At 39.4% G+C, this 14,776-nt stretch overlaps 1 protein-coding gene across 1 annotated transcript; it reads left to right on the top strand.

The window, feature by feature from the left end:
* The first annotated feature begins 62 nt into the window (after positions 1–62).
* LOC137266471 (putative pre-mRNA-splicing factor ATP-dependent RNA helicase PRP1) lies at positions 63–14,048 on the top strand. The gene is made up of 13 exons (XM_067801972.1): positions 63–279; positions 1,680–1,810; positions 2,435–2,583; positions 3,571–3,761; positions 4,561–4,762; positions 5,467–5,643; positions 6,124–6,378; positions 7,162–7,420; positions 7,779–7,970; positions 9,306–9,428; positions 9,804–9,994; positions 10,956–11,125; positions 11,509–14,048. The coding sequence occupies exons 1-13, from the start codon at positions 227–229 to the stop codon at positions 11,627–11,629; spliced, it is 2,214 nt and encodes a 737-aa protein (XP_067658073.1). The 5' UTR covers positions 63–226; the 3' UTR covers positions 11,630–14,048.
* Positions 14,049–14,776: the final 728 nt, after the last annotated feature.

The raw sequence follows: 14,776 nt of genomic DNA, 5'->3' as shown, positions 1-14,776 counted from the left end.
GCGCATGCTCTATCTTTTTGTGCGCTCAGCACACCGTGTAAAGATGCCAATATCGCTGTTGGGAGCTACTTATCCGCCATGTGTTCATACGGGCACCTGTCCTTACCTGAGTCTGAAATAACTGGAGCTGCTTACACAGCATTCCATTCACCGTGTGGTAAACGTTATTATCGTACATCATAAACTGTGGTAAACGATAGTTTACGCCATTTTGGAGACATTCAGCATGTCGAAGAGGCATCGTATTGATGTGGGCGATTCTCACAGCAAAAGGAGCAGGTTAATATTTTATTGAATATAGTTGTTTTCATTTTGATACATGTGTCGTTGTTTCGAATCTGATGAATGGATTATGGATCAGCATCCTTGGTGAAACGGGCCCGAATCATAATCCCGTCATTTAAACCTTGAAGTCGGTAGCCAAAGGGAAAGGGTGAAAGACTGAAGGGTTATTCCAAGAAAGTTCACAATATCGTTTGCAGTGATAGCCCTGCAATATATGGTTTGTTGATCTATCAGCAACAAACATAAATCATGTAGATCTCGACCTTTAATCGCGTATTTCCTAATGGTGTTTAAAAAGCCAGGTATTTTATATATATTTTTTGGTTACATTTCATATTGACATGTTTTTACTAGTTAACATCGTCAAGAAGTGCAAGCTACAGCAGCACCTTAGCAAAACAATCATGTGAAAATCAAACACCATATTTATTGTTGTAGTTATTTATTCACAGTATATACGCATTTATTCAATGTGGCTGATTATAACACCACTGTTTGTTCTTTCATAATGTTTTAACTTATTTTGTTGTGAGTATTGTTTAAGCTGGTAATGAAAGTGATTTTGTGCCCAGTTTCTTTGATATTATCATGCCTTGATTTTAACATGTGAACGTTTTATTCTTATCAAAAGGTTGCAATCAATTTAGAAAAAACCAATTTAGCAGGCTTACTATTAAGCTACATTATGAGTAGGTGTCATTTGCCTATCAAAACCAACCAAACAGTCGGCAACTGGACTAGAGGCTAGACTAATTTCCCAGTTACTAATGTGTCTACATGTCAGCCTATTAACTTGAGTATTGTTTTTGCTGATTTTGTTTTTCAAAATCAGTATTTAGAAACAAAAGGTGCTTCTCAAAAGTACCATTATCTTTCTAGCCCAAGGTTTTTATTTTTTGTGCTGGTGGTATTTTCTTGAGGAGACGTTTAGGCACACACACCTGATTCCCTAATTCAGTGGATTAGGAATGGGACAAACTAAGTAAATTCTTTATGTACCAAGTCTGTAGCTCATGATGAAAAGGTATTTACTGAGTATGGCAACTTGTCAAGTCCTGTTAATGGAAACTACCATGGTCAATTTGCTTGTTATTACTTGTTATGTGAGTGGCTATTCATCATAAGAACAAATGACAAACCTTTTGACATTGTCTTTTTAATTAGGGTGATCAAATTGAAAATATCCAACCTGCCAAGAAGTAGTAATGTCAGAAACTGAGATGATTGGAGAAGTATATTCAGTTTACTTCAGATTCTAGTTGTATTTAGATATTAAACAATATTTACCATTTCTGACTCTTGTCTTGGAAATCCTGATGTCATATAAACATAGAGACATATAAACAAATGAACTTGTTTTTAGTTGTTGAGAATGGTGTTGATTAATTTTTCAGAGATGATGACCGAGACCGAGACCGAGACAGGGACCGCGACAGGGACAAAGAAAAGGACAAGGACAAGCCCAAGTCCATATTTGAGCAGTTCAACATCCCAAGACCCACTCTGCAGATGAATCCCTTCACAGGTACAAAAGCTTAACAGCTTCTTGATTAGTAAACGAGCACTTATACCAAGAGATACCTTTTGTCCTAAATTCACTTACCATAAAACAGGAACATACTCTAGCTAACAAACAGGTCTGAATCGTGGGTTGTGAAATGTGCTGCATTTCCAAGGACAGGTTCCTTTGTCATGCCACAATGGTGTAACTATAAATGCTCAGTGCACTCACACTAAACCCATTTATTGTGAATTATGACATGTTACATTAGTGTGACATACAGTACATGTGATAAATATTTTTTATGCCAATGGAAACTGTTACAACAATTTTACACAGATTTGCAAGTATTTCCACCTCTGCTGTACTTACAAACCATCACATTCACAGTGACCTCAAGGCATTGTATTCCTATTCCTATTCCTATGATATCCCATCTTAAGTCTCTGAAGTTTAAGCATTAAAGATTTAGGATTTTGATTCATCTGCATTAAGCTTAAAATAATAATAATGTTTATTAAATTAAGGCACACTAATGACATACAAATTATGTTTCCCCTATATTGTCATGATAAGTGTCATATTGAGACCAACGGTATGTTGCGCCCCTGCTGATGTTGAATTCCTCTCTGGTTGTCCTGATTACAGGGATGCCCTACTCTCCCCGGTACTACCAGCTTCTCAATAAGCGTATGACACTGCCAGTATGGGAGTACAAAGAAAAGTTCATGGAGATGATGACCAAATATCAGACCATTGTGCTGGTGGGAGAAACTGGCTCCGGTAAAACAACACAGGTAGTGTAACCCTCTTCTCGTTTCTGTATCTGTGAAGATCCAGGTTAAATCTTGTCTTCAGCATCCCATGCTTGTTGTAAGAGGATTAACAGATTTAGGTGAATTGTCATCAAATGCCTCGGTTGATGTTTATGATATGTCACAGGCTTGTCTGGTCCAGCATCGATTGTTTATTGACTGCCATAATATAGCTGGAATATTTGCTAAATGTGGCATTAAACAATAAATGTAAGCAGCAAACACTGATTATTGTGTACAGTATCCACCATCCTCGATATCTGCAAGATATGTGTTTCAATAAATCTCCACTATACTCTAGATTCATGTATGGCGTGGCCTGATCATTTTATTACCTCCCTTGGCTGGCTTTTTATCCAATCGAGTGACTACACTGGAAAGTTGAGGATACCAATCACGGTTTACTTTTGCTTCTTAAATTAACTAATCAAACGTGGTAACACAATTCAAGCAGAGAATCTCTGAAAGAGGTAGAAAGAGTTCTGCATACCTACAGAGTCTGACTGCAAACAAACCTTCATAGTTGAGACTCTTTCTTTGTTGACACTAACAAGCTTCACTGTAACAACTGTTTAGCTGATTGGCTACTGTGAGAATGCAGAAGCAGCAAAGGGAGGTAATAAAATTATCAGGCCGAGCCGTAGATACATCTAGGATATAGTGAAGATTTATTGGAACATATACCCTAAAGATATCAAGGATGTGTATCCACCAGACACTGCAATTCATGTGGTACTCATTACTGTGTAACAACTAGCATCATGGCCTAATCAACGTTGTCAAATCTGAGCTATTACCTATAACCTGGCTACCCTTTTTCTGGTCCCTAAGCATTACATTATGCTTGAGCAATAGAGACTATACATACACATGCTAGCTTCATTAGCTTGAAAAGTACTATGACTGTTTCAACTGAAGTAGGACATGAGTGCATATTATGAGTTGTATGAGAATATGATGGTCACACAGATCCCCCAGTGGTGTCTGGAATGGGTGCGAGCTCGGTATGCCAAGAAGGCTGTTGCCTGTACACAACCTAGAAGGGTGGCAGCCATGTCTGTGGCTCAGCGTGTGTCGGAGGAGATGGATGTTGGTCTGGGGCAGGAAGTGGGCTACAACATCCGTTTTGAGGATTGTACCTCATCAAAAACAGTCATGAAGTAAGCATTGTTTTATGGGTAAAGCTGAATTTATTTTGGGGGGCTTCATGTGTGTAAATCACGTCAGTAATATGTAATTAAGTGTTTCCTGTCTGACTTCATGGATAATTGCAACATTATTTAGAATGAGATAATTATTTCTTAACTGCAGTCAAAATGTCGTTAAATGACCTATGTTTTAGTCACCTTCTCTAATAAACATCATTGGCTAAGAACCTATTAAGGCTAATCTGTATTTGTAGCAGTATTGTTTTCAAATCAAACTATGCAAACCTGCCATTTAAGAATCCCACTAAAATATTTTGAGTCCCTTGGTAGCTGCTGTAACAAACAGACCCGTGAAGGTCCCGGTGTAGAATAGGCCTTCAGCAAGCAATGTTTGCCGTAAAAGGCGACTCACCTTGTTGTAAGAGGTGACTAATGGGATCGAGTGGTCAGACTTGCTGACTTGGTTGACACATGTCATCGGTTCCCAGTTGCGCAGATCAGTGCTGATGTTGTTGATCACTGGATTGTCTGGTCCAGAATCGATTATCTACAGACCACCGCCATGTAGCTGGAATGTTGCTGAGTGCGGCGTAAAACTAAACTCACTCACTGTAACAAACACTGAGTGTTGAAACTTCTGAGTGTTAAGTATGACTAATAAAGATATCAGAAAAGTATTATCTGTGCTTTACATGGTTTTCTTATTTATTACCATCTGTGTGGTAGTAATGAAGTACAGTACTAGTTGTTGTCAGTGTCAGTTGTTTGTGGGTGCTGTTTTTCTGTTTATGTGAGCCATACATGCTTTTAGGTACATGACTGATGGTATGTTGCTGAGAGAGGCCATGTCGGATCCCCTACTGGAAGCTTACGGTGTCATCATGTTGGATGAGGCCCATGAGCGTACCCTGGCAACAGACATCCTCATGGGCTTGCTGAAGGAAGTGGCCAAACAACGAGCAGATCTCAAGATAGTTGTGATGAGTGCTACCCTGGATGCTGGGAAATTCCAGGTACAGCCAGTCATGTTGATCGTGATCATTGTATTTGCATGTATTACATGGGGAGAAATTTTTATTATACTATCAGATCACCTATGTGGTTGAGGGAATGTTGTCTGTCAGTGCTTTAATTCCATGCCTGTGTGAAGCCAAAAGCAGTTGATGTCATGATCATCTTCAGTAACTTTCAAACTGAAGTCCATTTCCCTACATGGTAAACTGTGGCTAATGTAGGACTTATAACATGTTGAAGTTTATTACTCAACTATTGAAGATATTACTGTTTGATAATTTTACAATGTTATTACATATTGTGTAATAACATAACGTGACACCATGCCTATGACATCTAAGTGATTTAGGGTTATGATGTCACAATGCTGCTATTTCTGTCACAATGGTATAAGACCTTACTTGACTACTGGAATTTGGAAAGCTTAGTCGTCACACTCTCTGAATTTTCTGGAAATATATTATGCTCATTTTGCTAATGTTGGACAAGTAATATATAAAATACTAAACTATGTCCTGTGTAACACCATATTTATGAAACTTGTGAATGGTATTGGTATCTAACTCGTTTTTGCTCATTAGATACCAGACCGTTCACTCATTTCATAAATGTGGTATTACACTGGACATCATTTAGTATTCTGTATGTATGCATCATGTGTCATGGCTTATTGGTTGGCTCTACACCTAATGCTTCGTTACAGCAATACTTTGACAAGGCCCCGTTGATGAGTGTCCCTGGTCGTACACATCCTGTGGAGATCTTCTACACACCTGAGCCGGAGCGTGATTACCTGGAGGCTGCCATCAGGACCGTTGTACAGATCCACATGTGTGAGGAGGGAGAGGGAGACATTCTTCTCTTCCTGACAGGCCAGGAGGTAACACATGGGAGTGCTCATTGTCACTTTGCATCATTTGTTAACAGAAACGTGCATTCATTCATCCCATGATGCATGTCTACTGTGATATCATAAATGAAATACTTTTCAAAGCTATGTTGAAACCAAGTCTTTTAAAATTTGTTGTTGATGGTGATTATATGAAAAGTAGAAACAGTTTCCAACACTGATAGATCAGTTTGTAATATATGTACTTGAATTAAGAAAAAACTTCTTACAGGCCACATCAGAAAATGACAAATGTTAACACATGTTCTATATGGTGTACATTTGAAAAGCGTTTTCTGACCTACCTGGGGATCATACAACACAGACTGCAGAGTATTTATCTAAATCAGATTTTCATTCCCTTCTCAAGAAAATATATACAGATGTATGATAATTCAACAGGTTAGATACATGATAATCAACAGTTTTCACATGGGGAAATTGATAATCACCTTCTTAATTGCCGAGAAGGAGATTGACGAGGCTTGCAAGAGATTAGCCCGCGAGGTGGACAACCTGGGCCCAGAGGTTGGCAACCTGAAGTGTATCCCCCTGTATTCAACTCTACCCCCGGCCCAGCAACAGCGTATCTTCGAACCTGCTCCGGCCAAGAAACCAAATGGGGCCATCGGCAGGAAGGTGGTCGTCTCTACCAACATTGCTGAAACATCCTTAACAATTGATGGTGTTGTGTTTGTGATAGACCCTGGCTTTGCTAAACAAAAGGTAGGGCTAACGAAGTAATTTCACTTAGTTTCAACCCTCTTACTTAGTAATATTTTTCCTTATCCTGACGCATACTTATTATGTTTGTCTACTCTTTCTATCTTAACATAGTGGAACTCTTGAATCCCTGCAAGTTGCGCACAAGTAGCCTCCCTTTAGCCCGTGCATTAATGCACATCGGTCACATGACCAGGTATGCTTGTCATTGTCTCCAATTGAAAACATTCAAGTTTTCCACTATATTCGGGCAGAAGAAGGAGACAAGCATTATAAGCATGAGTCAGGATCAGGAAAACTATTTGGAAAAATATCTATTTTATATCAGAAATTACATTATGTTGCTTCAAGTTCAGTTACCACTGCCACAACTGGTTTACTATATTTATGAAGATGCAAGACATTTTGGGACAATGAACCGTTAGCTCAATATTGCTGATGTAAATTACACTTGTAGTACTGTCAGTGGACCATAGATTATAGTTCTTTATATCTGTAGTTTGCAAGTTGAAGTTTGACTGTAATATACATGATGCCATCAGGGCGTAAAGATTAATACATTTTACGCATCAGTTTGATTTGAACATAGTTTACAGTGTTTGTGTCAGATACTATCTCTGACCTCTGGGGTGTTGGGGTAGCCCAGTGGTTAAAGCGTTTGCCCATCATGCCAAGTTCTATTCCCTACATGGGCACAATGTGTGAAGCCCATTTCAGGTGTTGCCTGTAATATTGCTTAATTGACTCAAGCTGACGTCTTGTAACCATGGTATCCACTGATCCCAGGTATATAACCCCCGTATTCGAGTGGAGTCCCTCCTAGTGACAGCCATTAGTAAAGCCAGCGCCCAGCAGCGAGCTGGCCGAGCAGGCAGGACACAGCCTGGGAAGTGTTTCCGTCTGTATACAGAAAAGGCCTACAAGCAGGAAATGCAGGACAACACATACCCTGAGATCCTCCGGTCTAACCTTGGATCTGTCGTCTTGCAGCTTAAGAAGCTGGGTATCGATGATCTTGTGCACTTTGACTTCATGGATCCACCTGGTAGGTGTCGGGAAGGATTTACTGAAAGTTGTTTTAATCAGGAAGTGAAACTATGTTATACTATTTCTCTGGGAATGCAGTGTAATGTCATGTTCATGGCACAAATTATAGATTCACCTTGATTATCATTGACATGAGTGGACACAACTGGTCATAGTTTTCCACCACAGTTCTGACTACTGGTTTATGTAAAATATCAACCAGTCTTTTGGATTTTCAGACTCACACATGGGTTTCCAGCTTGATATTCCATTACATCCCTCTAAGACTGTGTTTCTCATGATAGGTCCTTTGTGTCATTTAACTGTTGAAGATCTGGTTCAAAGTGTATTTCATTGATTGCTTTATATTTCCCCAGCTCCGGAGACGTTGATGAGAGCGCTGGAGTTGTTGAACTACCTGGCTGCCCTGGATGATGACGGAGAGATCACAGAACTGGGATCCATGATGGCAGAGTTCCCACTGGATCCCCAGCTGGCTAAAATGGTTATTGCCAGCTGTGATTTCAGCTGTTCCAACGAGATTCTGTCGATAACAGCCATGTTGTCAGGTAATGGGAATCAGGTAGTAGATGGTCAGATTGAGGCAAGCAGAGGAAAGGCGTAGTAAAAACATTTAATCATTTGAATAATACACGTTCATACATCCTGTTGTAATCTTCTGTTACAGTGTTGTGAAATATATTTTCTTTTTGGGGGTTGTTCCAGAGGTATCTCAGCCGTCAAGGTCCCTGGGAGGAATAGGCCTTCAGCAACCAATGCTTGCCATAAAAGGCGACTGTGCTTGTAAGAGGCGACTAACGGGATTGGGTGGTCAGGATTGCTGACTTGGTTGACACGTGATCGGTTCCCAGTTGCGCAGATCGATGTTCATAGTGTTGATCACTGGATTGTCTGGTCCAGACTCAATTATCTACAGACCGCTGCCATATAGCTGGAATATTGCTAAGTGCAGCGTAAAACTAAACTCACTCACTCACTCCAGAGGTATCTAGATAGTATTCTCTTCATTTGCCATATGAAAAGCAGGGTTTCTTTTTTGGCATCTTCTTTCATTCAAGATGGAAGAAAAAGATTCTTGGTAAACCCTTGCCAACATAACAATAGCTTGTAGATTTTGCCAGAAAACAGCCATTTTTCTTTTGTTTCATTTTGTACTAAAATTTGATCTTAAGATGCAAGTACCATTTTCTGTTCACTGATGTGTGTGGGGATGTTACTGTTCTAGACCAGTTACGTCTCTTATATCCACTTACGGGTTTGACTGCCAGTTTGAATGAATTAGTACTGATTATTATTGTTGGTTTGTCAGTGTCACACCATGCTTGTCACTCTTTCCATTCCCTCCATGTTAACTGACAAGCTGTGTTATCAGACAAACTGTTCAAAAGGGAGTTAAATCAAGCTCACTGATTCAGTACAACACTTGTAATTGAGTATTTGAATATGGGTTCAGTTTGGTGGAATTTATCATTAACCAGGAACAGCGTTTGTTCATCTGTCTCGATTACATCAAAACTTTGCAAACTGAATATTTGCAAAACATAACCTTGGTTTTTCCAAGGTAATAAAATGTTGTGCTATTGATGGTAGCGCTACCCGCATAGATAGTGTGAAGTTCGGCGCTATTAGAATGTACACATTATTAACATGTTTATGATGATATTTGTCATGCTGATTCCAAACAGTGCACTCTGCCACAACCAGTTATAACATGTTAATTCAGTTAATATATAAGTAAATCCATTTGCAGTATCTTGTCTGTTGCTCTGTGGCAGATGCACTGTCTAACATACTGGCTTCCTTTTAGTCATGATGCTGTTTGACCTATGAGAACTAATGGCGCTGGGGCCGGGCCGTCATGGCCCCCACCCACCCCTGTTTAGTCCCGCAGTGCTTTGTGAGACCTGCTGAGGCCAAGAAACCTGCGGACGAGGCTAAGATGAGGTTCGCCCACATCGATGGTGATCACCTCACTCTGCTCAATGTCTACCATGCCTTCAAGCAAAGTAAGTACATGGCGTTTCCATTTGTGTAATGGCAGTCTGTAAATAGTTGATAACTGATCAATGATGACGTGAAAATGTGCATGAACCTCGTCTGTGCAACTTACCGCTGTCGTTTGTGCTTGATATGCTCTGTGGAGGATGGGATGGGTCGGGTCATTATATGCGTTTCAATGGATTAATTGGTAATTTTTTGTCGATGGTGTGTAAACACATGCTCAAGATAGCAATCACTGAATTGTTTTGTTCATTTGTATGCTTCCAGTAACGATAACATACACGCTTCATGAGAACCATATGAATGGACAGATGATGATGATGATGATGATGATGATGATGATGATGATGGTGATGATGATTGTTTTGTTATATTACCAGACCAGGAAGACCAGCAATGGTGCTATGACAACTTCATCAACTTCAGGTCACTTAAGAGTGCAGACAATGTGCGGCAGCAGCTTGCTCGCATCATGGACCGCTTCAACCTGCGCCGGTCTAGCACTGACTTCACCAGCCGCGACTACTACATCAACATCAGGAAGGCTTTAGTCTCGGGATACTTCATGCAGGTACGATGAGAAAATGAGGGGAAATATATTCATGCAAAGTTATTACAATTAAGACAAGTATAAAACGTTAATAAGGAAATATTTTATTTATGCTGCTCGAAATAAGAACACATTGCAGGGAAGAGGATGAAAGTTCACTGCTGCATTTACCATTGAATGCTTTCAAAGAAACACCCAGTGAGGTTTCTCTGGTCATTATTTATTTCCTTCCATATGCGTTTGTAGGAACTGGTTAGCTTTTGTGTCCATACCTACCCAGAATGACACTGTAATATTTTGATGTGTAATACCATGCTTGAGTTGCCTTCCTTATATACACTACAATGATGCACAGTCTTGCAGGATTGTTAGTTACTGATTTGTGTCATTTCAACTTCACTGACAAATATCTTAGGCTATATATTTGCATTTATATTATAATGTTTACTTTACCACCATGTCAAATAAGATTTAATTTAACCCTTGAGATAATGAGTTTCTTTCAGCATGCATGTCCCCTTGGCCATGGGGAACAGTCACGGTTGGTCGAGAGTGTTACTTGGAATGGCATCATTTGTGATGTCAAATGAAATCAGCAGCCTATGTTATCCAGATTGTAAATGATTTGTAGAAAATAGTGCATTATCCGCATTACAAACATTCACCATGTTTTAATTTAATGTATTGCTTGCTTTCTAATTGTGATTTCAACTTGTTGCATGATGTCTTTAGAATTTACAAAAGAGATTTTAAATTCAAAACGGACATTAACCAATTATTTGTCAATTATGGTTTAAGAGGTCTTGGATTAACAGAAGATGAAAAATTTGAAATTAGTTTTGAACCATGATCAAGAATGTTCAGATAATAGTATAGATGAAGTCATTATTTTGTATTCTTTTGTAAAGAGACTTAGCTTTAGTTCAGGTGATCGTGGTAGTAGCTAGACGTGTTTGTGCTAACCTCTATGGCTGTGCTGTAGATCGCTCACTTGGAACGGACGGGTCACTACCTGACAGTGAAGGACAACCAGGTTGTACAGCTTCATCCGTCCACCGTGTTGGACCACAAGCCGGAGTGGGTGCTCTACAATGAGTTTGTGCTCACCACCAAGAATTACATCCGCACTGTCACAGACATCAAACCAGAGTGGTGAGTACATCATCTGGAATATCTCAAAGTAGTTCACACATCTGGATGATGGCAGTACATTGATGTCAAGGGGAATATTGGAGGGGATATTTCTGTCCTGTGTGAATTGTTACATAACAGTGAACAGCTTAAGGGACTCTTAATTGATGATGAGGATGGCAGTAAGACAAAGATGGCGAAGCGACGCCATTACTGATCCTCATGGCATTTGAGTGATGCTGCTGAGGTGAAATACTTTAGGCCTTTCTAATTGTTACCCTGTCAGCGCATTTCTGACAAATGTCTTTGGTCCTCGTACATGAGGCTGTTATTTATAGGGAGGTAGAATTGAAATATTTTTGAAAACTTTGTGAAATGCTGCTGTATGGTGGCTTTGCTTGCAGGTTGGTGAAGATTGCGCCGCAGTACTACGACATGTCCAACTTCCCCAATTGTGAAGCCCGTCGGATGCTGGAGAGGATCATTGCCAAACTGGAGAGCAAGCAGTACCAAGAGGGCTTTTGATCGGCCTTCCATCTAGGAAATGCTATCTACAGTTATATCATGCAAGATCTGGGACCAATATCTTGAAGGCCCTCATACAAACAGGCTGAGACTGCACCTGTCTCAAGTCTGTGTGTCTAATATTTCAACTGGATGATGGTGATGTTGACTGAGGCAACTCCTGGACTCTGAGTGTGAGATACATGATTCTGTGAACACCCAGGATATAAGGCTGATGCATAGGTACCATGAGCTGAGGCAGATCCAGAACTTCATGTTGTTCTTGCAGTGGTGACAAGAACAAGAGAGTAGCTGTATCTAAAACATTACTTTCTCTCCTTTCAGATGTAACTGTCATGTATTAAACACACTAACCTAGTCAGCTAAGACTAAGAGCTTTATCAATCTATTCATGACAGGTGGCTTGCAGAGATATGTTGTCTGAAGTTATTATAAGGGCAGTTTGCAACTGACTACATCAAAGCTGAGGACATGCAGCATGTGGGGCACTATTTTATGATTTGTATGTCACTGCATTGTTTTAATGTCTAAAACCTCAAGATAAAGTACATGTACTGCAATGTACAGTCGAGGTACCTTTCAGGTACTGGATATACAGACATGGCCAGCACTTCGAGAACAAATAATGTAATGAAAATGTCCCCCCAAAAGATCAGATAGATTTGCTAAAAAAAAAATTGGTCATTTACTGTTGCAGCTCTTGAAATACCCTCTGTATATAAATATGCACTTTTGTCATTGTGCTGTACAGAGATCTGTGTGGTGGAGAGAGTCTGGGTTTGAACCCAGTCAGGAAGTGCTAACAATTAATACTTGAAGTAAGTGAGTATTAAATGTTTTTTCAACATCATTTAATGGAACTATGTCATACCTGTTTAGTTCAGAAATCATTGCCATTGTTTCTTGTTTCATTTTTAAGTAAAAAGCAGAAAAAGTGTTTTTCGTAAGTAAAAGACCATCTTCAAATTGTTATGTTTCATCGTTATGGTTTCTGCATTTTAAATCACTGGCTACCAGACTGGACATTTTGAGGTATGTGAGTAGGTCAGAATAAGAATTTATTGTTGGAGAATCAAAGTAAATCCTGACATTTATTTTGAGTGAAAGGATTATATTAAAGAATCACATGTGGCGAATTGTATGTTTGTGATCTGTGGACCCAAGAGTGGTTTTTATGTAGCTGTAAATAAGAAAGATGTTTTCCCATACTGTGTATCATGCTTCATTGTAATCATGGCAGAAGTGCTTCACCATTAATCATCTGAAAGCTGTAAACTTGCTAGTGCAGAATAAAATGTGTATTTTGTCTCTCAGTTTTCAACTGATGCCAAGATGAAATACTGTAAGTACCCTCTCTAGAAAGATGATGTAACTCCTCTCACAACACATCAACATGTTCTGGTCATATCCCAGATGTGTTCATGCAGCTTACTGATGACACCAATTCTTCCTGCAGATACCAAATATGTATGCAAGTCAATATACGCAACACAGTGCAAGATCTCCAACCTTGGCTATCAGGGTCTCCAGTCACTGTGAAAATAGCTACTTTATGAATGAGGAAGCTAGTGTGAAACACAGTCTGTAGTCTGCCATGTATTGGGCCCTATGTGGTGGAGATGCCTTAGTGCAGACAGTGAGGAAGTATGGCTGGTGCAAGATGGTGATATTACTTGGATCTTTCTGCTTGTCGGATCCCATCCTTGTATGAACACATCCTCCTCAATGAACATGTTAACTACAGAGTATCAGGCTATATTTTTCATGTAGGTTGAATAGCTGAGTTTTACATTTTGAAATAATTACATTTTTGTAAGAAAAGTTTCGTAATGTATGACTTAAATTGTTTTTATTTTTGTCCAAACATCAATGAAATAATTTTTTCAGTTCGTTTAGACATTCTTGATAGGACATTTTTTAAATAAAAGCGACCTTTAACTGATGAAACTGACAAATGATGTAAAGGTACTTTCCAGGCATGTCCCACAAAGAAATTCCTGAATATAAGGGTGTGTGCTTCCTACACTTAAACCATGGTAATAAGACAAAATTTAAACAACTGATAGTTACACATGTGTTTAACCTGGGCATTGTATTGAACACCTGCCTTCTACCTGGTATTGTCCTTTTGATCCATTGCTACAGGGAATGTGTGTAGTATAAGGAGTTAAAACACATGGTTCAAGTTACACGTTAATATGAACTTGTCTGTATGCTTACTACTTTTGCTGTAAATGGTGTACTTTAGTGTGAACGTTGAATTGGTTAGTTCAAGTTTATTTCAACAGTCACCTCATTGTTTGTTAAACTTCAGTGTCTAAAGAAATCGTGTATTTGTCCATGTGTTCTTATGAATGTTACCTCAGTTTTATCATCCAATTAATTTTTGCACATGAGAGAAAATAAAATGTAAATAAGGTGTTTGTTTTTGTGATATGTTTACATTTTGCTAGAGACAGATGGGTTGTGCACAGAATGTTGCAACTTTTTCTGGTTTCTGATTAAAGTTAACCAACGTTAAGGAATCCCCAGATAGTACAGTACAAACTGACAGAAATCAGAATTCTCATGAGGATGAAAAGCATCCTGTCAAAACAGTCCATTGGCTGCTCATGCTCTGTGTGTGTGTGTCTGTCTGTCTGTCTCTGTGCGTATGTATATATAATCAGTAGACAGCCTTGTGGAGTTGTGGTTAGATTGTTAGAGCGCCGCAACCCCCACCCCAGTGAGCGGGAGATTGTGGTTCGATCCCCAAGCTCGTGCTAAAAGAGGTTAAAATATGGTACTTCTTGTTACCTGCCTGGTGCTCGGCATGAATGGGTGTCGGCAGGACCGGTCAGCTCGGAGTCGGTATAATGTGTCTGAGTGAGCAAGGACTATAAAACCAACTGAAGTCTGCTCTAGTACAAATAGCCACACATACACGCACATGCAGGTCGCCATGGAGTGAAATATGTTTTCAGTCACATTGTGAGTATCTTACTGTGTACAAATCGTAACCATTACATTGCTGTAGTTGTGAACCATTTGAATTGATAATTTCCATACCCAGTTCAACGTTTCAGCAAGGTTAAAATGTGCCATTTGCCGTAGGTTTTAATGTGCCCTTAACCTACCTCTTATTTTCATTATCTAACATAACCTTGG

Source organism: Haliotis asinina, chromosome 15 (assembly GCF_037392515.1).
Source record: "Haliotis asinina isolate JCU_RB_2024 chromosome 15, JCU_Hal_asi_v2, whole genome shotgun sequence".
NCBI classification, from domain to species: domain Eukaryota; kingdom Metazoa; phylum Mollusca; class Gastropoda; order Lepetellida; family Haliotidae; genus Haliotis; species Haliotis asinina.
Note: the sequence above shows the minus strand (reverse complement) of the source record. Positions and strands in the feature narration are given on the sequence as shown.

What these genes read in the sequence shown, in the direction of transcription:
- LOC137266471 (XM_067801972.1), top strand. Translation starts at nt 227, where the DNA reads ATGTCGAAGAGGCATCGTATTGATGTGGGCGATTCTCACAGCAAAAGG. An exon ending in TCTCACAGCAAAAGGAGCAG is followed by an intron (nt 280 to 1,679) that starts GTTAATATTTTA and finishes TTAATTTTTCAG; the next exon opens with AGATGATGACCGAGACCGAG. An exon ending in CTACCATGCCTTCAAGCAAA is followed by an intron (nt 9,429 to 9,803) that starts GTAAGTACATGG and finishes TTATATTACCAG; the next exon opens with ACCAGGAAGACCAGCAATGG.